The sequence below is a fragment of the Anopheles merus genome, chromosome 3R (assembly GCF_017562075.2).
Source record: "Anopheles merus strain MAF chromosome 3R, AmerM5.1, whole genome shotgun sequence".
NCBI classification, from domain to species: domain Eukaryota; kingdom Metazoa; phylum Arthropoda; class Insecta; order Diptera; family Culicidae; genus Anopheles; species Anopheles merus.
Window position 1 is genome coordinate 2059859 of NC_054084.1, and position 25997 is coordinate 2085855.

At 48.9% G+C, this 25997-nt stretch overlaps 1 protein-coding gene across 3 annotated transcripts in view; it reads right to left on the reverse strand.

Annotated features, from left to right (window-relative positions):
* The window catches only part of LOC121595995 (laminin subunit alpha-1), a 77280-nt gene that overhangs the window by 1083 nt on the left and 50200 nt on the right, over window positions 1-25997 (reverse strand). For 2 of the 3 annotated variants that reach the window (XM_041920525.1, XM_041920526.1), the window contains 12 exons: window positions 7641-7931; window positions 6507-7575; window positions 6174-6432; window positions 5723-6113; window positions 4435-5661; window positions 3908-4368; window positions 3082-3837; window positions 1952-3019; window positions 1044-1205; window positions 517-967; window positions 306-442; window positions 13-244 (listed from right to left, as the gene is read on the reverse strand). In XM_041920525.1, the coding sequence (XP_041776459.1) occupies window positions 13-244; window positions 306-442; window positions 517-967; window positions 1044-1205; window positions 1952-3019; window positions 3082-3837; window positions 3908-4368; window positions 4435-5661; window positions 5723-6113; window positions 6174-6432; window positions 6507-7575; window positions 7641-7931 (6504 nt within the window). Of the gene's footprint in view, window positions 1-12; window positions 245-305; window positions 443-516; window positions 968-1043; window positions 1206-1298; window positions 1761-1951; window positions 3020-3081; window positions 3838-3907; window positions 4369-4434; window positions 5662-5722; window positions 6114-6173; window positions 6433-6506; window positions 7576-7640; window positions 7932-25997 lie in introns of those variants that run through there. The other variant, XR_006005228.1, reaches the window with a different exon arrangement.

Below are 25997 nucleotides of genomic sequence, written 5' to 3' on the forward strand. Positions count from 1 at the left end.
ATCTGCTCTTACCTGGAAGACCACCAATGTACAATGGAGCCTTCGTGTTGACCCGTCCAAATCCGTTCGTTCCGTGGGGCAACAGCAACGAAGGAGGGAACTCGTTCACCCGCAACGCCATCTGATGATCCTCGTACAGTGCCGAGATGTTGTGCCACCGGTTATCGCAAAGTGTGTACTTGGAGGGCAGCGATGTGGACAGACGCGTCGGATTACCGTCACCATTGTCCACCGAAAGGATTATCTGGAGACGAAGATCATGTTGTTAATAACGATTCCATTATCTCTTCAGAAAGTTTACTTACATTTCCATTGGAGATCTCTAACGATAGTGCGGGGAAACCATTGATCTGGTCGGCTACACTCATGAGAATTCCGTTCATTTCCGACGTCCGAACCTCCAGCTCAATCTCCACAAACTTTCCTACGTTGAAGTTGCGTTCTTCAAAAGCAAAGCAAAGGGTGGGTTATCAATCAAGTAGGAAGCACTACACCATCCTGCAAAAACCAACTCACTGTAAATGGCGTACGCATCTCCGGGGAAGTAGGAACCACGCTCGATGCGCGGGAAGCACTGGCCCACGTGTAGATGTCGCCCGGGCCGTGCCAGGTCCTGCGTGTTATTGTTCACCACAAACTTCCGCAGGCAGCCCTTGAACGCTTCCGGCCGAGGTTGTAGCTCCCGGGGCAGTATCGGCACCTCGTCCGGCAGTCCACCGACGTGCAGCGTGCTGGCCGCGTTCAGTTTCTTTGGTAGTTTCAGTTGCGCCGAGGAGTGTCCGCTGCCGACCTGTACGCTCAGTTTGGCCTTCTTCTTCACGCTGCTCAGCGTCACGCGGTACCACTGGCCATCGTTCAGCTTCGGTGGCAGTAGGAGCTGTTCGCGTTTGCGGCCTCGCACGGTCAGCTTGAGGAAGCCATCCTTCAGCGACAGCATGATGAAGTGTTTCGCTTTCTCTTTGGTTCCCTGAAGGAATGGAGAGGAAGACAATGAGTGTGATTTGCATCATCACTATTTGTATTGTCATAGCCAGCAAACTTACCAACGCCACGAACAAAATGCCATTCGGATAGAACGTCCGGAAGTCGAACTCGATGTCGAAATTACGCTGCCACATGTTTCTCGACTGGACCGTCACCACGGAATAGCTTTGCGGTTTGTCACCGTACTTGAACGCATTCGGTTCGTACGAGTAGCTTCCGACCTGCAATCAAACCGAATGATAACTTATCATCTGCGTGAAACAACTCTGCACTGACTAGCAAACGGATTGTGATAGCACCAGCTTCGAAATTACCTTCCGAACGGGGGTACGAGACTCACGGAAAAGCGTGTCTTAAGCAGTGCAAAATGTGTAATGTCGGCATGGGGATTAATATAGCCCGGTTAGTAAATCGATGGCGATGATGGTTGATTAGAGTTCTGTGCTTCGTAGTCGTGTTTATACTATTCATCAGTATTAATTCTACACCACACTAGACTAAAATTACCCCTACTCTATCCCTTCGAAGCTCTACATCCCATTGTGTTTCCTTATTGTCCTGACATCCACTTTGATCATGCAAAAAAAAAAAACTAAGATACACTAACATAAGCCAACCGTTCACCAATTAATTAAATGCTTAAACCTAAAATAGCAGTCACAGTACTACCACTGCTATCAACGAACTACGCTACACTATGAAACCCATTTCCAGCGTGTGTTTAGTGTTTAACAATCGTCTGCTTCTTCCTTTGAGTTAGTAGCATTTTCAACACTCTGTAAGTACAGAAAGGTTAAATGTGAGATAAAGTATTTGCTTTGTAATACAACGATCAATGTCTTAATCTAAAGCACTTGCTACAGAGACCCAGAGGCACTCCGCTCCAAGAGCATGTTAAAAGTGACCAAAAGGAAGCTTAAAATAGGAGTGTTTACGTCTATCTGCTCCCTAACCGCCAGCTACTTACACGATGGCAACCTTCCGGCGCTGCCTTGAAACTCCTTCCGATTGGTTCCGTTTTCATGAGTGCCGTGTACAGTCCCTGACTACCCATGGGCGGTCCGGTACGACCCATCTGAACGTCGGTAAAGTTAAGCGCTTGCCCGAACGAAAGCGTTTGATTGTTGAACACCACGTTCGCGACGACACCCTTCAAACCGTCGAACACCTTCGCCAGCGATGCGAACGCCGGATCGTACGGTACACCACCGATGTACAGGCCTCCGCTTTCGCCCGGCATGTTCACCAGCGAGGATTGCAGTGTTCGAGACATCTGGAGCTTGTCGTCGATTCGCAACTCCACATGACGGCCCTGTTTGACGACCGCAAGCACATGATACTCGCCATCGTTCAGTGTACCGTTCGAAGTCAGCTCTACCCGCCCAGTGCCAGCATCCATCCACAGATGAAGACGACCCTCGGACAAGAACACGGAATAGTTCCCAAACGTATCCTTCGCGTCGTAATCGTCGTGAATTCTGCTCGGATACGCAGACAGAAGCAGCAGCGCATCTGGCTCCATGGTACGGAACACGAATCCAAAGTTGGCTCGCTTCTTCAGCGGGAACGACGGGAACTCGACGTAACCGTCGCCGAAAAAGCCTGCCTTCACGATCGTACTATCGCAGGATGTCTCAATGCCAAAGTGTGTCGTACTGTCGAGAGGATCGTAAGAAGTGCCACTAATCTGCAGGCCCTTCACACAGCCTAGGAATGCGTGATCTGCTCCGGGTGCTTTGGTGGTGCCCGTTTTGAATCCAGGAGGAACTCCTCCCAGATAGTACTTGTCGCTGAGAACTGGCAGCATCGAGGCACCGATCGGTTTCGTGGGTGAACCGAGAATATTGTCCAACCCGTCCACCTTCAGCACACCTTCGTCCGTTCGAGATTTACGGTATTGACGGGATGCTTCGACAACGACCCACCGGCCTGTGTTGTATCGTTTGGTGGTATTGATCTCAAGTCGTGCATCATCACCGTAGTCCACACGGAACACCAAACGGCCTTGATAGAGTGTAAGCGATACTGATCGATTCTAAAAGAAGAGTAAATATGCGTTAAAAAGAATCCAATGGGAGTTTTTACACGATTACTTACATTCTTCTCATCCAATGCCAAGAAGATGAGTGCATCCTCATCGAGCGTTTTGAAGCTAAGACTCAAACTGAATTCCACCTTATTTAGACGGCCCGTGTGCTGCAGCACCGCATATCCATTGCCGTTAAAGTTTCGCTCGTTGGTAGAGCTGGCAACCTCCTGCGGCCCCAGCATAGCTCCCGCACACTTGCCACTGGAGCTGGTAAAGTGCCACAGTCCAAGCTGCCGTTGATCGACGTAAAGTTGGCTGACGGCCACACCCAATCCTTGACTCGGCTCTAGCTCCGGCACACGTAGATCATCCGGTATACCGCCAACCCAGATACGTCTGCTCGGTCCAATGTTGATCGTGGAATACGCTGGACTGCTTGCACCGGTCACAGGACGTGCATTGCTCAGGACACCGGCCGGCAGCATGTGCCGCACGTTGAGCGTTCCCACGTTGAAGGTACGCGTTGCATCAATGAAGTACCAGGCCGCATCATTCTTCAGATCACGCACCTCGATCTCCTGGGGATGGGTCATGGTTGTGACTGATTCACCGTCCAAGCTCCAAAGCATACGAATCTTGCGCTGTCTCAGCTCGAGCGCTATGAAACGACGATCATCCCCTTCAATATATGCCAGTGGTGAGTTCTGAACCTTTGGATTCGTCAGTGCGATCGACATTACGATCCGATTGGTTGTGGAAGGTCCAAAGGTGGCTGGTGCGTACGAACGTATACATTGGTCCGCTGATTCCATCGACACTCGGATCTATTTTGGAAAGAGAATTAGACTTTAGAATCACGATCATGCGTTAAAGCTCATGGTTTGTGTCACTTACGCCCTCCGCAGCATGCTTTGCAAGTGCTATCTGATCGCGCAACTGCTGCAACTTTCCCGAAAACGATTGATTCCACGCCTGGAACCGTTCATCCTGTATCTTGCCAAGTGCTTCGATGCCGTTCAGCTTGTCCTTTGCCTTGCGAATGTTGCCAAACGTTTGCGATACGTTCTCTTCGGCCATTCCGAACTTGGTGTCCCACTCCGGTTCGAGCGATTTCAGCTTCAGTTTCAGCTTGTAAACGTCACTGTTGAGATTGATCGCATCTTGGCGGACGAACTTCATCTGCTCAGACACGATGCTCGAACGGTCCAGATCGGATTGCACTGTTTTCATCGTTTCACCGCGCTCCACCTTGCCCAGCTCGTCCATGAGATTGTTGTTCTTGATCGCCGTCTGCCATATCTGATCCTTAAGGCTTTGGACACTCTTCTCCTTCTGGATCATCGTTTCGTTCAGCGCTACAATCATAGAAGATGCATATTGATCGCTCTAAATATAATACAAAAACATTGGTTTCTACTTACCAACAGCCTTGTTGAGTTCTTTATTCGCACGGCTAGTCAGATTCGTAGACACTCCCAGCGCCTTCCGGCTCTGATCACTGATTGTAACGTCGTGCAGTGGATGTATCAGCTGATCGGCCTTCTCAACCATGCTGGTCGCATTGTCGGCACTGGACTGCGCAGAAACAATTGCAGATATAATGTTCTCGTACGCTTGACTCGCCTTCATAGCTTTGGCCGATGCGTCTTCGGTCGTTTGGAACTTGTTCTTAATATGGTCCGCTTTCGCCTTCAGCTGCTCCGCGTGTCGAAGCGCTTGCGGGATCTGTGTCTCGAGCAAAATACTCTTCTCCCGGATCAAGTCTTCCGTTGCATCACTCAACCCGTCCAACAAGAATTGTAACGTACGGTTATCCTTTTCCAGTTGATCGTAGTTATCTCCAAGCTGTTCCAACGTAACATCCGTATCGGCCATTATGTTGGTGTCGAGCAGTTTCATAACTTCTGCTTCATCTTCCAGCGCTTTCTCATACGCAGCACGAGCTTTGTCAAAGTGCTTCTGATTGGTGGTCTGATAGACCTCCGTCTCTTGCACGTGACGAAACACCTGTACGGTGTAGTTCTGCAGATGATCTGCTTTGTGGTGTATCTGTTCGATCTCGAACTTCAAATCATCCAATCGTCTTGCTTGCCGTTCAACTTTTTTCGAAACATTGGACCAGTGATCGAACTGCTTGTTGGCACACTCCAGCACTGTATCATCGAATTCTACCGCCTCGGCGCGATCGCGTATGTCTGCCAGAAGATCTTTTGCTTCTTTGACTGCAAGTGGCAGTTTTATATGATGATCACCAACTCCGTAGTTCTTAAGTATTTGGATTGTGTTCCTCAGATCACCGTCTATCGCGTTAATTTCTTCAAACAAATCGTTAGCACGCTCATTACACTTGTTGATTTCCTCTTCGCGCGCTGTCAGACGGTTGTCCATCTTCTGCAGCCGTTTCGTAAGCCGTGTTGCATTGCGCGTAAGCGGCTCCGCAAAATCGGCCATAAACTTTTTCGCCATATCTTCCGCTTCAAGCAGTCGAGCTACTCGGTTGGACAGTTTGCGCGTTTTCGCTTCATATTTCGTGAGCTTCACCCACGGGGCCGGTATGCCGTTGCGATCGATGTGAGCCGTTTCCTCTGCCAATCGACTAGCCAGTATTTCAAAGTCATCGATCAGTGTAATGGTGCAGTTATCGCAAACTGAAACAAATGTAATCATGAAATGTCATAGAGATTTACCAAAACGTTTCGAAATGCTTACTCTTGCACCGGTAGTCCTGCACGATATGCTTGGGCTGTTCGCAACGATCACACTTTCTGCCAGTTATCCCCGGACGACAGTGACACTCGCCCGTGAAATGGTCACACTCATCGGACATACTGCCCTCCCGATTACATTCACACGCCTCGCAGTGTCCATTGTCCAGATGAGGATGGCCAAAGTATCCCCGCATGCAACTATCACACAGTGCGCCGGTATAGCCCGTTTTACAGATGCAATGCACATCGCTACCTCGCACCGTACAACCACGGGCAAAGTTTTTCCGCGTCTCGGGACACGGACAGGGCGAACATTGGCCAAGGTTAGGGTCACCGTAGAATCCCTCCGCGCATCGTTCACAGTGCTCACCTCCTGTGTTGTTGCGACAGTTCTAGAGGGGATAAGAATGTTTAACAAACTGCTCTAAGAAGACCGTGACTTCGCAACTTACCAAGCAAACTCCCGTTTCTGGATCACACTCCTCACTACGTCCATTGCATCCACAAGGCACCACCTTGCCGATCATATCATCTATGGTTGCCCACTCCAAGTCGACGATCGGCAATCGATGACGATAGTAGCCCGGGCCCGGATTCTGACACGACAATCCACTGTATTTGGGAGTACAGCTGCAACGCTCCACTCCATAAGCATGGTTGTTCTCAGCTCCTGCTACAAAGATTCCCGTGTCAAGTGTCACATTTGTAAGTCTGTAATGGTATGAAATATCCACGGTTAGTCCTTTAGTCAACTGCAAACGTTAAAACACAAATCACACACTCACACAACTTGCTGAAAGTCCATCGTGGTTGTGCCTCGCACAAAGATATGCCGGACGTTTTGCAATGCCGTCATCAGAATGGTTCGATTCGCCCAAGCACCATCGTAGTGATTACGCCAAAGACTTCCCAGCAAGCGCACCGAGTGTGACTCTACCGGCTGTCCGTAGCGGATCGTTTGCTCGTAGAAATCTAGCACCAGATTTTCGTGCGTGTGTAGCTGTACCAGTGGAAACTGGCGTAACGATGGTTCGGGAATGTTGATGGTCGCTCCGTCTGTGATCAGAGTGAAATTAAGCAGTCCACCATAGCTGGCGGTACGATCGCCCAGAAACTGAGGTGGGAGCTGGAAGTACAGCGGATATCGAAACGTGGCGTACGCTCCGATCGACACATTGCCGGAGGAGCTCGGTATTAGCTCGAGATTGTTCATGCTGGTAATGTTCACATCTTCCCGGTGCATCTGCGTGCCTTCCAGCTGCAGTATCACGACGTAATCCACCTCAGTGTGACCATCTTGTCGCTCCAGGTACTCCACACTTAGGTTACGTGATCCTGCCAACCGCACCTGGCCCCACGAATGATCGCTTTGCGTACATTCACTAGCTCTGCCGAAGCAGAAACATCGAGTACATCCTTCCGGGTGGAATGCGGCCAAACCGAACGTACCCTGCCGACAGATATCGCACCGCTTTCCGTACACCATTTCCTTGCACTGGCACTGGCCGTTACGATCGCAGGGGAAAACGGTCCCATTATGGCTCGGCAGTGTACCCCGTTCGTCACACGCACACCGATGGCACGTTGGATAGCCGTAGTAGCCCAGAGCGCACTCATTACACTGCCGACCAGTGTATCCTTCCTTGCAGCTACACTGTCCCGTTTCTCTGTCGCAAGACTGTCCGATCGAGCCGACTATGTCACAGGCACAGTGCTTGCAGCCCTTCTGGAACTCATTGCCCCAGGTGTTGGCAATGCACGAGCGACACTCTGGCCCCTGGCTGTTGGCCGGACAGATACAGCGCCCGGTATCAGGATCACAGACATACGCCGCACTGGAACATACGTCACAACCTGCAAGTAGAGTAAATGTTTTACTGCAACAAATTCTCAAACTCTCTTTGAGTATGAGTACTTACGCTTGCATCCTTGTGCACTGAAGCCGTAAAACCCAACATCACACCGATCGCAACTGGTGCCCGTGACGCCCGTCTTGCAGAAGCACTGTCCCGTGTGCAGATCACAACCTTCCAGCTCACTGCCGTTCGTGTCGCAAGAACACGGTATGCATCCGTTACCGGAATTCAGATCCCAGTAGCCCTTCCGGCAGAGATTACACTGACGGCCCTCGATGTTTGGTTTGCAGTAGCACTGGCCCGTCTTTTGATTGCAGCCTTGGCCAAGGGATCCCTTCGGATGGCAATTGCAACCTGTAGAGAAACGAAGGAAAATGAGAACGAAAAGTTGATTGAGTAAGATTCTACACAACAAGTGGATGTTAAGCAGCAGATGAAACATTGAAACCAGATCAAGTGGCTGAATCGGCGGTCGTATCGTTTTGAAAGCAGCGAAGACAGACTACACACGGGAATCAAACTCATCAAGAAGTGTTTAGTTTAGGGCCGTAATAGTATGATAAACATAGAAAGTTTAGAGCGGTTCGTGTATGTTTCCCAACCTTTCGCTTTTTCCCTCATTTCGGGGAATCGTGAATGACTCACGATCTTTCACTGTACTCGCTCGGCATGGGCTCGCACGCACACGCGTCTGCCTGATGAAGATCGATCGATTGTGCAAAGAGATGGAATGGTTGTTTTGCGAAAAGAAAAGCACAGTTTCCTGGAAACAGTGGTAAGGAATCTCAGTCCCGGTGTGTCCCTTCACGAGAGAACGTTGGTCGCTTAATAAGTGCTGCTTAATTGGGTACGCCCCACTCTTGATCTCCCACTCCTCATCCCAGCTATTGCGTCTAAACGATCTCTTCCTTGTGAAGAAAGTGATCGAAGTGATTTCCAAACTGGACCCATTCTGGGTTCCACGTCGTTTTTTTGTAGCTCTTGTGACGTTGTGTCAACGGGATGTTCCCTTTCTTTTCGGCGGACCTCGATCGATACGATCCAAGCGATCACACGATAACACACGTGCTTGGCGAAGACTGCAATTTTCTCATAAATCTTGACAGTTCGTTGCAGGAGCGTGGTGGGAATGTTGGAGAAGGCTGATCGGCATCGTTTTTCAGGCCATTCTGTTGTCGCTATCAAAATTTTACTCCAGGCAAGAATGTTACCCACTTTTACGAAATGTTATGGAATGCAACGGTGAAATGGGAAGCGAGCCGTTCGACAGTAAAGGAACAGAGGAACTCTTTGGACAGTGTCAAATTATGCCATAAATCTGGTTGATTTATGCACTGACATGTTGCTGTAACTCAAATATTTGATTTTCCATTATTTATAGAGAGTAATTGGTAGTACCGTAAAGAACATGTTTTACTCCAAAAATATATGTTCGCTTTACAATACACGGTGAATGTACAAAAGTTATGATAGTTCTGCAGTAAAAACCGGTGAAGTTGTCTTTCTCACCACAGTACGCATTCTGATCTGCCAATCAGTTAACACTGTTTCTAATTTATCTCAACCACTGCTGAGTAAAATCACGACCGCAGCGCAACGTTGGCATCGGATATAACTCCGCACCCGGTGGCGGCGACCCCCATTAGCATAGCTGACGAGGGAGGGCAGCGTCGGTGCGATCTTTCCTAATGAACGGGAAAAGCATTCTTGTAGCGTGCCACAGGCCGGCCACGGAAGGGTAACATGGAAACTTACTTATGCATAAACACATTATGAGTAATGTGGCGAAATTTCTATTACATTGCACCCACTTTGCCCCGATCGTCGGAGTGCGGTGGAGACTGGCGGTAAAGTAAATATTCATGCTGTGAAAATGTTGTATCGAGTTCACGGGAGGTCCGCCAAACACTGCACACGGACGATCTTCGGGGGGCAGGAACATCGGACACCGGTTCGGGGTACGGTGCAGGGTGGAATATAATTAAACGATTCGCACATCGCACCGGGAGATGCGGATCGATCGTGTGTGAAGGCCGTGTATGCTTAGATCTGTAGCACGATATCAAAAGCTATCGCAGTTCAACATCGCCATTAACACCTTCGCGAAAAGGATTAGATAAGCTAAACCAGGCATCTTAGCACACACACACGGATTGAACGCTCTGTTTCCCACCCAGGTAGAGGCAGATTAGTTTATAGCTGGTTTTTGGTGCTACACCCTCAGCAAGAAGTGATTGGAATTGTTTTGCTATTCCGAATTAAGTTACATCATCGCTCGAAAAGGAAAAACAGGCAAGACACACGCACACTCGCAAGTGGGCCTACAACAAGGTCTAAACAAACTTTTTTGCAGGGAAAAGAAGAGAGCCCAATCTAACGAAGGTGTAACTTTTATTGGGGCGCCAATTCGTGAAGATTTACGGTTGTTTGCATTCCCGGAATAGATGGAAGTGGAGTCATTTGATAGTGTGTGAGACTGTGGTGGGGTAAATCGTGCCATTATTAAGTGATTACTGCAGGTTTCCTACGAAAAGGAAATATTTCCTGGCTTAAAAATAGACTTTGAGATCATCTTGGCGCTTGGATTGGAGCGACAAGATGGATCGTATGGCTAGTTCTAAACAATGAAAATAGTTGCACTTTTTGATGATTGTAATATGATGCGTAAGCATTGACATATGATCATCTTTTCTTTTGTAGCTTTATAGCTGTGGAACTTCAAAATTATACAACAAAAATGTAAACACGAAGCAACAGTTGCAGAACTATTCTACTAAATCCTAGTCTTTCCATCCAATTAACACGTATTATTGAAACTATTAACTGAGATCTATGAACAACAACAAGACCATTTTTCTCTCGCCATGTTTTAGCGATAACCATCTTGTTTGATTATTTGTATGCATTAGCAACACTCATCGCACAAACACACGGCACACATCGTGGTGACAATTTACAACACGAGCCATCAATTTATGGCACGTCATTACGCTCGGATTATCTGCATGTTTCACGCACGCAACGCAGGAGGAAGCCTGGAAGTCATCCCGAAACGGCTCCCAGTGCGGCTCAGCCCAGATTGACTTCTCAGCCCATGGTACGCAGGGTGACAATAATTTATCGGCCTGACCGTTTGATCTCGCAGAAAATGTGGACAAAAAAAGCAACTCTCGGATGACAAGAACAAGATCGTGAAACAAAACGGCACGTGGACCATGGAAGTTGCTGCTTCCCCCAGCAGTGCGATAAACCCAATTTACAGTCCATTTGGACCGAATGCACACACCACCCGCGATAACGATCGCCATAATTTATCGACTTTTCCCTCCCATGATGTCCCTTGAGAACTCGTGCGGCCCCAGAATGCAGTTGGCAGCTCAGGGAACTCAGGGAGCCGGAGAGCCCCAAGAAGGGAAGAATTTACGGCATCCTCAGAACCGGTAGCCGGCTATGCCTATTAATCAGTCATACGAATGTGTCATGGATGTGTCTGCTCACTGTCTGTTGGAGCAAGCGAGCGAGAGTGTGTTGTGATTGTTACATTTGCCACCGGACGGCCGAAGCCAACCCAACCCAACCCAGACGGCCGGTCAGTCTCGCGGGCGCAAGATTCGGCTTACGTTTTATTATTATTATTCCATCTAGTGACGGGGTGCAGATCATCGATCCTCGTGCGAGCGCGAAGAGCACGCTGTTCCTATAAATATCGTCGGCACAGCATAAACTGCACCATCCGAGAGTCGAGCCGTCAAGACCACCTTATGCAGCAGCTCGCCACAACCACCGCCGCGGCTAGGGTGTGTTTAATGTCCCGAAAAAACACAAACTCCCAGGTTCTGGTAGACTCTAACGCCAGGTTCCCGCTCTAACATAAGAACAGAGTGTATGTGTGTGTATGTCACGTTTGTTTTCATTTCATCCGTGGTTTTCTCTAGACCGGAGGTTCACCGTCTCTTCCCATCCTTGCTGTAGCATCAGGGAGGCCACCAAACGGTAGCGACAGTGCAGCAAACGACGGTAGCTGGTTTGATTGATGTCGGCAAAACAGGAACATCTGTTTCGTGGCCCGACCGGAGGGCAATCAGGCAATCGGGCGCGTCTTTTCGGCACGTTTACCATGCGTCCGAACTTCAAAAAGCTTTTTAGAATATGCACATGAGCGTGAGTGATCTCTTTCTCTCTCTCGCTTTCTCCAAATGCTTCCCTCGCTCCCTTGCCGAATGTTTATGGCGTGTTGGGAAGCATGTTAGTGTAGAGCGTCCGATTTGTCTACGACAACTTGTTTGCATTCTGACCCATCACAGCAAGTTGAAGGAATGTTACAGCTTTAATTATCTACCACTCTGTGGTGGATCTTTTAGGCTCTTAGTTTGATCACAGAGTTTAGTTCGTTATTTTACCCTTTTCATGTCCCACTTAAAGATGCTCTCGGGAGCAAGAATTCACAGTGGTATGTTTAATGTCAGTGTGAAGACATTGTCAGCTATCATGTCACATTCGTCCCAGTAACTGCTCTATCACCCTATCGTTTCTCGTCGAGTAGCTGTCGAAGTTGCTGTAAGTATTGTGAAATCGTTTTTCATAATTTTCAGTAACGATCAGCAAAGTGGCACCGGTTTGTGTCATAAAACAAACATCGACGCGAGCGGTTTTGTTACGCGATCCGTTTTCAATGTCCGGAGCCGATGAGTTTGTTTTGTCTTCGAAAGATCGAAAGTGAGCAGTGGAGCAGACATCCCGCCAGTTGGAGTTTAATTTTCAGCGCTCCAATGAGATAGATAGCAGTTGGAAACGTTTGCACAAACCGATCGCTACTCTGGGGAAAGGATCGTCTGCCATTGGTATTAATTTCATTAGACACATGCACTCGGGCCCAAATGTTTGTGACAGTTTTATCGCATTCGGCATTCGGAAATTCAAACTTGGGTTCCATAATACCAAGTAGTCAAAAAAGAAATCACCGAACGGAATCAATAAAGAATCGTGTGTCGTCTATTTGCCACCCGATGGGTTCCCAATTCCACTGAAGGAAATAAAAACATGCAGTCAGCGTTTTTTTTCGGGGTCTTAATTAGTCACCGTTTGGCGCTGTAACAATAAAAAAAGGTTTCGAATACACATTCTACTACCACGACAGCGAAATGGAACGGTAAAACGGTTTAATTGCGTTCGATGTTCAAATTGGTCGACGGTTCCGATCCGTCGGACATCGGGCATAGCCAAGCGACAACATGATTTATCGACAACTAGCATCCGGATCCTGCCGCGATCCCGCAATGCCCCTACGGGGTGGGAAGGGAACGCCATGGCCCATCGCGGTGGGTCTATTCACGGCGGAAACATTGGACCCGAGCCACATTTACGAGTGTTGTTCCGCAAAGCGTGACTTTCTCATTTGTTGTACAACGTGTTGTACGCCATCCGCCAGTACCGCCCTGGCCCACTGATGAAGGCAGCATAGCTGTTGACACCGTGCAAGTTTGAATCGGGGGACATTAGAAACAGTGGACGAGCCCGCACCACCGTATCGAGTTACTTGTTTTGGTAAACTCCAACCGGGGCATGGTCCCCAAGCGTGTGGAGTCACCGTTGGAGGAGTCAACTGGGACACTGAACGGAAATGTTGGCCAGAAATGTAAGCTAAATGCCGTTGGCTGGCAGTGGATGTGTAAGAATTCTATTCTGGAGTTCAATTCCCTCCTACCGTGTCCTAGCGTATGTTCTTGGTAGTTTCGTTGCATGGTTCCGATTTGTTAGAAATCGGCCGGTGTCGGTTGCTTTACCCCGCGAGCCTAGGCATTACGCGACGCCGCCTCGCCGGGAGGAAGTGTGCCGGACGAGTCGGCTCCGGTGTTCCAGTGAAAATTGAGCAATTACAGCCCAGGCGAACCCTGGCCGGCGGGCATTGTGCAGTGTGGAAGGCACCCGGCACTTCGCAGAATTTCGTCCACACAGGGCGGAGGCACGCCAATTCGCGGGATGCAAATCGCGCGGTCGCGATTAATCCGCAAGCAAATCGTGCGCGCTGCGGTGCTGCGGTGGGCCAACGGTGATCATCTTTCGACCCAACGACCGACCCTTCCGTGGCTGACCATATTGCCCAGGTAGATCGATACACGAGGTGAAGAATTGTGAAATGGGGGGGGGGGGGGCAATTGCACGGCACATGTCATGCAGCGGTACTTCGGGTCCGTTGATCGAGCGCTGGCAATAGAGGTACTTGTCCGTTCGACCATATTTCGTCAGTTTGATCAGATGGTTAGAAAGCGTGCCTGTGGGAAGCGTGGATCGACGAAACAAGGAAGCAAACGTGCGATCAATCGATCGATCGGGAGAACGTTGGAACGTTCCTTAGCATATGGTGTAAGTGTCAAAACGAAACGTTTCCTATACCGCTTTGTTAGCAGAGTCAGATATTGCAGCTCAAAACGAAACGGGGAAGTTTACAATGTTGCCATCGAGCATCGAGACGAATCGCAGCGCAGTAGGTTAATCGATCGATAACAGCACTGCCTTTAGGCTCAAATTGATCGTAAGGGCAATCATTGTTGAACTCTGCTACATGCCAGAACGAAAGCAAATGCAGCTGAATGCGTTTCTTTTTGTTTTGCCGTTGCCCATTTAAGTCCAAAGCAAGCAAGCAAGCAAGCGACCCAAGCATTTGCGATTCTCGTTGAACTTTTGCCACGGTCGGGACGTGAGCAAATGAGCTAATTTATGTTTCCCGTGCGCTGATGACATCAAATGTTATATTTAATTTTCCATTCATTACCCGATAGCTGATAACGGGGCACGACCGTGTTTACATAACATTGATACGACGCCCCGTCTCGAGGTACGATAGTCGCGCCACAGAACGCCACCCGCCACTGCTGGCCCCTTTTTTGCGTGTGTGTGTGTGTGTGTCTGATAACACGTCCTGAAATCGACGCAGCAACAAAGTGAAACAAAACCTTGACACAACCGTTTAACGGTGCATGTTTTGAAACAGCGCCAGCGTTAGCAAGAATGGCGGATGTTACGTGTCTGCTGCAACTGAACTTCCTGAACGTACAAATCTCTCAATGGAGGCTCCAGCGTCCATTCATCGATGACGGCTGGAACAGATCGGCCAATAAAGCGCTCGTGAGTCACGGAGTAAAACGTTGGGGTTGAGATCGGTATGGTCGAGGAGTTGTGGTTTTTTAATGGTATTCAGTAAAATAAATCTGCCATTATGCACGAGTACTATTGTCATTTCGTTATTCAACAATAACGATGCCGAGGGAGAGAGCAATAAAATTCCATAATAGATACCAATTTTCAGCCTCTAAGTTGCGAATCCTTAAGTGACACTTCAACTTTATGTCCCCGGAGAAAGATTACCGTCATCGATGAGACACCACTCGGCTTGCTTGGTCGGCTTCGGCAAACGGTCTGCTGATTTTATGATTATGGGGGGGGCTTTGCGTTGGTCGATTGATCCGTGGTTCGGTTGGATTTAATGATGCATTAGCTGTGAGTTGATAAATAACTGTCGTTTCCTTCTCAGCAAACAAGAATAATTAAATTACGAAACAGTCTTGTTTTTAAATATTCAACCAGCCGATATGCAGATGAGGCTCTATTTTAACTCCGCAGCATAACACTGACCCCAGCGAGACTAACAGATTCTTCGATTCACCCACAATGTGGTGTTCCGAATTGCCTCCTAGGAAGACGAATGTGGCTCGCAGTGTGTCTGTGTGGTTTCTATGCCTTCTTCTGCTCAGCTCAGTCTTCTCCAGGGGTTTTTGCACGCGTGTGCGTAGAACAACAGCAAAAAAAAAAACGCTAGAGACACATTTAAAATGGCAAATCAGATGGTTGAAGTTTTGCGCGAATCGTCCGACCCATGCCGAAGAAGCCGAGGAAGAAAAAGCTCCATACCATGGGAGATGGGAGTGAAGCAAACGCAAGAAGGCGTTCTGCGGTTACCAAATTCGGCGAGTGTGCGCGCCGAACCGGTTGCCGGAATTCACGGAAACATTTTCACCACATTCGGAATTAGAGGGGGCTGTATCGAGCGGCGTGTATAGAATGTTGCGTGTTTTGGGACGGTTCTCCCGCCGTGCCCGCCTGTTTTTCCTCTAACGCACGTCTGGAGCTCTATTATGAGGTCATCTCATGGGAGCCATGAACGCACCACGAACCGCGCTGCTCTGACCTTCGATGTATGCGCGATCTTATCGCGGCTGCGTTGATTTCGTTATCCAAGCAACAGGAGAACGGTTCATGATAGGTATTTGATACATTTGTCTACATCCTAGGCAACTTTCGAGCTACGCAGGATTACAGGCTTCGCGGGTTCGAAGAAGTCGGGCAGAGGTTTCAAACAATTCGCTAACCTTGAACGAGCTCAGTGGCTCTCATTGCGTGAATTCCACATCCACCAAGTTTCCTACTATTAATCATGCTCTCGATAGAGGTAAGCGTCTCTTAAACGTCTAGCCGAACCGTTCGGCTCGAGAAGTGGCACTCGAAGTGGCACAAAACTCCTCAACGTCTGTAATCGCGTTCCTATATTTAAACCCCCAACTTCAACCCATTTAATAGTCGTCATAGAACCGCACGCACGGAGACAATTCTCGGCGACATCATAACGATCCGTATTAATCCGCGTACAGACACCATAATTGCACTCGTTTCCCGTTCGGCTTCCCGCCAACTTCTTTGCGTGTCTCTCAAAGGGGTCTTGCACACTCTCAATCCCCTACTCCCTGAGGCTCGTTGATCTCGTACTTTTGCACGACACTGGCACGACAGTTGCAGATATTCGCCACGCCACAGCCGAGTGCCAAAATGCAACGAAGAGTGCAACTGCCAAAGTGGTCGCGGACTTCTTTTTTTTTGTAGAGTATGAAATGTATTTTCAATTAAACTTATATCTCGCACCGGCAACTTGACTCACTCGCTCCCGATATTCTGGATGGCAAGTCGAAGTTCTTCTTCGGAGTTGTTAGAAGTTTTCAACTCTTCCACCCGATGTCTCGCGAGTAGAGTGTGTCTACGTTGTTTGGCGGTAGAGCGGATGCCCGTCCAGTTCACTTCCTACGCACGCATCTGAAGTCAATTATTTTTAAACCCATTTTATTTTCCTTCTCGCAAAGCGGTTGTGTCCCTCTTCTTGTCGTTTTCATGAGCCCTGTGCCAGCTGCATTTTGGAGCAGTACAATCGACTCCCGTCGGATTAATGAGCGTAAAAGAAAGCGAATGTGGATGATACTTTCGCTCTTAATGGAGAATCTTTTTTTTCTGTTTCTCTCCTTTCGCAAGGGCGTACCTTCATGACATTTTGTGGATTGTTAAGTGCGTGTCGTTTGCCGCAATTTGTCGTCAGTATGAAATGTTTGCATTTCGTCAGCAATATCAACATGCGGACGAGTGTGTTAAACCACCACCCCACCCACCGTATGCCACATACGACAAGCTGACCTTTTTTGAGCAAATTGACCTCCCTTGCAACAGCTTCTCCCTTGAGGCTTAGCTTTTTTCGTTGGACGGGGTCTCTTTTTTTCACTCAACATTTCAACGGATGAAAGGGATATGCTCTCCCGTAAATTATTTACCCAGTGCGCAAATAGCCCGCCTTTTAAAAGGTAGCACTCGCACTCGCTGCTTAAGACCCTGAGGAGCGCCCGATAGGAGGAGACGTGTTTGGTGAAGATATGATCATACTTTAACCCCAGAAACCGGAAGAAACCAGCCAACAAACCAGTTTCCCACCGACCACAGGCAGGAAAACGGAGCGGCGGCAGCATCATACATGCTTCATTCATGCTTCGCTCACACACTGCTGACCTAACGAAAAGGGCATTCCAGTGTGCACCGCGAAGAGGAGTGGAAGAATGAAAACAAATCCCATCCCACCGCATACGCCGTGACACATTGTCCCGAGCAAGAGAGCAAGATTGTGGTTCATTCATGGAGCAGCAGTTCTGCGACATAAAACAAGCATGTACAAGTGATCCCCGTACGCCACGGACGACCGTTTACTCCTTCCCCGGGTCTCAAGCCCTCTAAGACTCGCTGTTGGCATGTTTATTTGATTACTGCTGCACACAGGCAGCCCCATTTAACGATGCCACACGAAAACATTGCTACGAGATGGATCTCGTCGACTTCCAAACAACTCCAACGACCACCGTGCACCGTTAAGGTGCCGTTAAGACGGTCTGCGTCACAGCGCGATATGCACTTTGAAGAATGGTGTCCCTTTGTGCTGGAGATGGGCTTGAGAGCAGCGGGTGCGGCGGGCCTCTGGTTCCAGTACCCCGAAGGCTTCCTTTGTAGGGTCGGGCACACTCAACGTCTCCTGTCGTATGCGCACCCACAAGTATCGCCTGGAACGGTGTGTCGAAGTCGCTAATTGAGTGTCATTCAGGTTCGTGGTGGAAGCGAAGTGAGAAATGCATCCAACAATGCAAGAAGGTGTCTGGCAGGAAAAGTAGGACAGTCTTCAGTGCAGAGGACAGCGGCGCTAAATAGAGAACCCAATGCACATGGTGGGTGGAAAGGAATGTGCCCGGCACAGACATAAATAGGTTGCGAATGTGTAACAGATCGTTTTCTTGCTGGTGACAGCTATAAAGGATACCATTATTCCATCCATTGTCGCCCTACGCGGGGCATTAAATTTGTTCTACACGTTTTCACCTAATAATCTCGTTCAGTATCGCACGCATTGGGGAGCATTGATGGGCATCATTTATAAGAATGCTTCTCTTAACCACAGTCGAACATGCAACAAATAAAAGGAGAAACAACCTCCTCGTTTAGGTGTGCAACAAACCATTCCGATGCTTCGACTGCAACACTTAAAAAAGATATCAAATGGTTGGATCGGATTGAGCTGCTTCTTCCGTGGACTTTCCCCTGTTGGGATAATCCTCACCAAAGCTCTCCGAAAACAGGCATTAACTTTGATCATTTGTATGCCTGTTATCTCTGACCCGATCGAACCGGCATCTGCTACTACTGCACACACACACACTCGATAATCTGCATAATATATTGCCCAACCCGGCGGCACAATCTGTTAACGCGCACACCCCTTGCGTTGCTCTGCACTGCATTGGGTTTGGTTATTAATTTATCAACTACCAGATAACCGCAGCTCGCCTCATGCAAGTGGGAAGAACCGCCAAGTCGGGGAAGCGAATACGCTCGAGTGCATCCCGGCCTGTGGTACACTCGCCTGGTGTCGCTCGTTAAGGCGTTAGAGCGCGCCGAGAACCGCAAAGAATATGGACAAAAACATCTAAACATCGGATTCGTGGCGTGTCGCGACGACCAACTTCTCGCCCAATCTTCCCCCCAGACGCAGCCACCGCTGCCGACGCCGCGAACATAAACATCGCTAAATTATGGCCTCACCGAGTCAAAAGTTAATTTGCAGCGATTTGAAAACCTAAACCCACTCACTCGCCTCTCGGTGCGCGTTCTTCCGAGTCGTACGCCTTTTTGCTCCTCCCATTTTCAGCTGCATCAAACCCAAAACATCATTTAGGAAGTTTGGTACAGGACGGAACGGAACATGGCACCAGACAACGTCGCGCCACCCAGTCTCCAGCCCCAGCCCCCACCGTGAGGATGAGTGTTTTGAGTTATCTGACAGATCCGATCAGACCGTAGCTGATGTTGAACAAATCTGACAAAGATTGAGGATGGATCGGTGGTTGCCGGTGTGCCGCGCAGGGAGGTGGAGATGAAAGTGCATCATACACAGAGCCACAGCAATCTTCCCACTCATGCGAGGCCGGACGGCCAAGCCTCGCTCTCCCGCAGACCACGTGGGAATACAGTGCGCGTAAAAATATATCGAAATATCTTCCGCAACATCGCTCGCGGGGATGAGCCCGGCTGGGGCTATCTGGGGCTAGCTGGGTTGCCCGTTTCTACTGGACAGTGGCGAACACGCACATGAACATGAACCTCCCCCGGATGCAACAGTTGCCAGTAGTTGTCATGGGCAATTGGTCGAAGTATCAATCATTTGCAGCCCACAAGCTATTTGCAACTGGCTGTAGGGTAGGGTCGAGATGGAGAGAGAGAAAGCACAGGAGATAAGTGAAAGGAACGTTTATTCTGTGTCCCGTTCCGGCGTTGTTTGAACAAAAATGTCACGAATAATCTTCTCCGATGCTCCAGTTGTTTGTGCACCACTTTTCGACTCGGCAAATCGTGTGACTGTTGGGTATTTTGTTGCAAAAAAACATCGAAGATAACGAGGCTCTGCGCTGTGTTTTACAAAGCTTTCACAGTGCTGATTTCCATTTGTGGCTGACTGTTACAATAGATCATCTGGTGTACTTGGTACGTGGTAGCTGCAATGGGCAATGAATCTCAATCGCTGCCTCCAGCTCCTTAACAAGTTGTCAAAGTCACACACCGATCATGACAAATGAGCTAGAGCAGCGGAGATTGCAAAAAATCTATTTACTTCTTGACACCTACCTGGGCCACATTTATTGATGGCTTCCGCACTTGGCACTTATTGATAAGAACCGCTCTAGCAACAAACCAGAGCCCTCAAAGGCACCCAGATCTAACCCGACCCGAGGCACGATCGCTTAAACACTTTCAACTTCTGTTTTTGCAGTGCCTCAAAGCGAAATGAAATCCCGCTCACACAGCACAAGCTCAAGCGGGCAAAACAAATCATTCGCTATCCATCACGCACACGTCATGTCACGGACCCCGCCAGCCGCCAAGCACATTTGTTATTCTGCCCAGGATAAAAGCTTTCCCTATAAATTACGTCATTTTATGGTTCGAAACCAATCGCCCTCCGCCACCGGAATGCGGCAGCAGCGCTCTCAGCCGCACATTGATATACATTTCGTATTCGCGGCATTCTTCCCTGCAAGCATTCTCGCTTGCGCGCTAACCGTTCCGATTCTTTCGGTGCCTCCGCTTACAAAAGGCTTGCCCTCAGAGGCATGAGCGAGTGTGTATAGTTCATTTTGCAGTTTGTGCCGTGCGACTCGTTAGCTTTTGTAAGTTACGCCGTCCCGGCAAATGCCACCGCTGGCGGATCGTTGGCCTGGGCGAGCGAGCAGAAGAACCGGCAGTCGTCGTACCGAACACCATTTGCATGCGGACACTAATGGCCGCACTGGTCAGCGCATACCGGCGCTTTCGGACCACGGCTCAGAACGGGCTCTACCTCGGCACTACCTTTCATTGATTACGTGACTAATTTAATAACACCGTCTTGGTGAATCAGTTCCGGATCCCGGTGAGTTGCACAGTGATGTGTTTCTGCCGCCGTTCATTCCAGAGCTTCTGGTCGGCACCGTTTGGGGGGCCATTGGCTCCTCGCGATCGGTGTGTGTGTGTCTTTACGTTGATGAAACATGAGACTCCGGCTTTCGCGCACTGATGTGGCCACACATCGAACCGTTTGTTCTACGTGGGTGTTTATTGATTTTAAACTGAAACTAAATAGCCTATCTCGACGACAATATTGTGCCACAAAGATCTGCTGTGTTGTTGTCAGCGAATCGTGCGAAGAAGACGACGACGATCTTTTCCAATCTTCAAACGATTAGGGCATGACAAATGTTTGCAAAAAAATAAGTTACACACTCTCCCATCCGCCCGGACAGTTTATGTTTACATTTTTATGCTCGTCTTCTTGCGCATGGTATGATGGGTAGGGTCTAAAATAAACCAGTCATGACCTACCCGACACAGTATGTAGCACAGCTGCAGAGGAAACCACCGATCGCGCGAGACCTCACAGAGTAAGGCGCGCTTGTGCTGGGGAAAAGTGACGGGACAACATTGTGACACCAAACGCACCACACCACAGAACAAGAGCAAGAAGCTGTAGGTGCAGGGCGCCGCAAAATTAGCAGACCAAACAGACGATAAACTTCACCATCGCATCTCATCACACGCCCAAAGGGGATGAACGCGGAATTGTTTACGCGAATGCGTGTGTTATGTCTCACGATCGTTACAGCGCCGAGGCCGCTCTTGGGAAAGTCGCCAAAGAGCTTGCTTTGTTGGGCCGCTGAAAGCAATTTATTCCCTCCCGAAAATGTTTACTCCAGAGCATGTTGGTTTTAGCATCGCCTTTAAGTAGAGCATGCACCTAATGAGCTAACGTCTACTAATTAGCACTCTTCGGTGGTCTTGCAAATCATCTACACGTAGCATTGGAGCACGTAATTGCTTGCTCCAAAACATAGACATGTTTACTGGAATAGGAAAAAACATCAGAATTTACAGCATCTCATAAAACGGGCACCGTTTCCGCTCCCATTTCGCTTCGGATCGCGCCTCAGATCGTGGGGCGGCTACAGCAGAACACAACAGGTAACTCACCTCGCATGTGCATGTGCGGATGCTTGTAACATTTGTAGCGTCTCACGTGAAGGACGCTCTCGATCGTGGTGGCACCGTTCGGGTGGTGCTGCAGCACGTTCTCTCCCAGCTGATAAATTTCCCCATTATCCGTCAGATTGTGCGGATAGTGCTGGTGGTGGTTCTGATTGCCGGCACCACCACCACCACCACCACTAGTATCGATGTAGATGTAGTCGGTCGTTTCGTTCCCGTACCTGTTGGCAGGGTTGGTTTTCTTTGGTAACTTGAGGGGTCTCTTTCGCGGTTTGCGCGGCTGCTTTGCCGGACGCTGTTTCAGCGGCGGCACTGGTACATTGATAGGTTCGGTCCATGGTTCCTTGCTTTCCGGACCATTGCTAGGATACTGGGCCGCTTCACGACGCTCACGGATGGGCACATAGTGGGCCGGGTCGTCGGCATCGATCACCGACTCACCCGACACGAGATGAATGCGGTTCGAGCCAACGTACAGCCCGATCGTCAGCAAACCGAGCACCGAGAGGGTAAGTACCGTGCGGCCAAACACTAACCAACATCGGCGACGCTGCTGGAACGTCTCATACTGCTGCTGGTGATGGCCGTTCGTGGTCGCTCGTTCGTCCATCATCGTATTAGTCGCTCGAGGTTCCTCCCATGGCGCATCTTCCTACCGGTAGCACATACTCCCTTTTACGTGACGGATACGGGTAGGCAAAGACACTATGACACTACTGGAGCAGCTTCCTATTTCCAGCTCATTTCATTCAACACAAGTGCTCTCGTAAACGCACACAAAAACACACACTACAGTGGGCACTGTTATCAGCTAGACGCAAACTTTACGATACCTTTTGCACTCGCACTAAAGAAGTAAAACACACACCAACCATTGGATACAACAATGTAAGAGCCGTGACGTGTAGAGGGGAATGAATGGGCGGCGGAAAAGGGTCAATAAGAAGGTGGGTGACGGTGAACTTGCAACATTGTGAGTGTTTCAAAGATTGGGTCCTCTACTACTTGAACATAAAACATAACTGGAAGGGGTCGAGCATCGTGGAGCGTTTCGCTGTAGATAAGGGTAGGTCGGTACTGATAACACTCCAGATGGGATCGGTACTTTTGGCACAGTGTTAGTGAAGTCTTTCCTCATCGTTCTGTGTGTGTCTTGTGTGTGAAAATATTCAGCACTAGATAATCTTCTTTTGTATATTTCTTATGAAGGTAATTCATAAGATCTAAATCGAATTTGATGTTTGGTTGTTCCTACTCATCAAGCTACAAGTAGGGACATTGCAATGTACACCTATTAATTACACCCCGAGTGCTTTTCGCTTCCCTCTAGGAGGCACACCATGCGCAGCTACTGTCTCAGCACTATTTAAGCCCCCAAAAGAGCTCACAAACAAACATTTCCTAGCAGGGAACCGCGGTTCACTTGACCCATATATTTACAAATTTTGTGTCGATGGTGGCGAGTTTCGAATCGCTGCCGCCACCGTTAAAGTCGCGGATTGGGAAGCAACAACAAAAATAGAAAAAAAACCAAAACCACAACACAAACACAAAACCTGCACAAATGGGCAACGAAGTGATTACTACACTTCGTCGGAGTTTGATTTACTGACCGGGCGGGTATTTGTTTACTTGATGCTCGTTTAATTAAATCATGCCCGTATACGTGTGCGTGTGTGGCAAAGAGTATCCTCTTGTCTACCGCAACCTCCCACCCATAAACAAAAAAAAACATCAAACATAAAGCATCATCGGCACCATCAACATCAAGCAGCGAGCCCGTCCGTTCCCACCAATTTTCATCGAGTGGAAACGCACCGATGAGATCCCCGCGCCTGGTTCTGCCTGAGCCACCACCGCCAATGATGTCGGGATGTGGGAAATGATTTGTCGGCCCTTTTTAGCTTCGGCTTCTTTGCACTGGTGGGGCCCCTGATGAAAGAAGAAAGAGATCCTCCCCGGAAGCTGAACTCTGAAGTCTCCCCGCGTGCGCCACCGGTAAGTGTGTACTTTGGCACTGATTTGATGTAACGCGGACCGCTGTACCGTGGAAAAAGCCCCAAATAGGGGTGGTCGATTGGATGAACGAAGCGGTCGGTAGGTGTGAGCTGAAGGGATTGGATGGAAAATTGATCTTACACCGGTTTGTCTAGTTTCTTCAAAAGGCCTTCACAGGTCAATGCATCAATTTGACACCGTGAGCTAACCGCCTGCTGCAAGGTGTTTTAGTGATGAGCTCCATTAATTCCTGTTCTTCATTTCTATTGCACACTCGTGGAGATTGTGAAACCATTCTGATGCATCATTTCTCGTCGGATGTAAAGATCAATTATTTGTTGAAAGCACTGCTGAATGAAACAGTTGCTTCAAAGCGTGTACTAAGCACTTTGAGTCCTCCGATGGTTCGAATAAAAGACCCCGTTACTCCACAAAAATAAGTATAATTATGCAATCAAACTCATAATGTATAACACTAGCGCTAATGAACCGTACATGATCATGTGATTCTTCACCATATTTTCCACGCATTCGTCAGCCCGCCAACGTCTTCCGTTCTCCGTTACAAACCGCAAACGCTGGGACGCACGAAGCAAAGCAATGAAACATAATGCTCCTCCGAGTACGGTAACAAAAAACAATCACCCTTCACGAAACGCTCCCATCCCAATCGATCTTCATCGAATGCGTGGTGGCGATTTTTTGACCACCCCATCTCCCATCCCCTAACCTTCGCAGCCGCCCGACAGCCGTCACAAAACCACACACAGACACACACGGAGAGCGACTCAAAGCACAATACATAATTTATGTATTATGATTTAATGTGCACCCTTTCGGTTTGTGCTCGAGTTTGAAGCGTTTGGTGGGCCAGACTTCTTCTGTTTTTTTTTTTTTGGGGGGTTTGCGTTTGGTTTCCTCATTGTTTCTTCGCGCCCCGTCTTCTGCTTCGGCCAGCAATTGCTACTTTTATTGTATCGCGCTGTCGATCGTTTCTTCTGCCGAGGAAGGAAGGAAGGAGAGTGGAAAGGCGCCATACGATCGTCCACACCCACCCACGACCACCCAAAAGGCGCCCGTGCGCCGTCATCATCCATCCATCTAACTGTCTATTCTCTGTCTCTCTCTCTCTCTCGCTGTGGCTGTGTGTGTCCCATTCTAATCTACCGTTTTTGTCCTGTAGTGAAGGTTCTGCCGTTCCGGTCACCGTCACTGGAGCAAAGATACGCGAACGCGAGCGTAGCGCGAGCATAATTAAGCGGTTCAAAAGATGCTGAAATCCTAACCGCGCAAAAGAAAGGGACAAACTCCCCGGCCAGGGCCAGAGGGCGGTTCCAGTGGGATGGTATCACAAACCGGTGGGCTTTTGGGAGTTAGGGCTTAATCTTCGTCTCCATCTCACTATTCACCGAAGCTGAGGTGCTGTGCCGTGTAGCGAGAGAGCCTTCGCGATCATATGGTGAAGGTTCTTTCTTTTTTTTGGGGGGGCCACGCGAACTTCGATTCGTACGCTTATCTTATCATTTTATTTACTGCCTCACACGACCAAACCCAGCTGTCCGTACAGTACGGGGATGTGCTTCGTTGGTATTTGGTTGCGTTGTGATTTCTTCGAATTTTTACATCAGATTAGAGTTGTTACACAAAACTCACAACTCATTTTTCAATATTCTCGGTTTTGCGATACGGTGGGAACAATTTCCGCAAACTGGCACGACTGCGATACATTCATCACGTAAATTCGCACACACGGAAGAGTAACAGCGTGTTCACGATTGCAAAGCCCCCCACACACACACACACACACAGGCCAAAAAAAGGCAACATATTCTTGGCCAAAAACCACCGCGCGTATCGCGTTTCATTTCGCAGCATCTGTTGATTACGTTATTTAACGATGTCCCCTGGCGTGCACACTGCCATCGCCACTCCACCCGGTCCCCTCCACCAAACGTGTGCCAATCTGGTGCCCTGAGACAATCAACCTTCCCAACCAGAGAGAGAGAGAACAACGGAACGAGGAAGAAAAAAAAACTGTGGGGCGTTTTAGTTTCT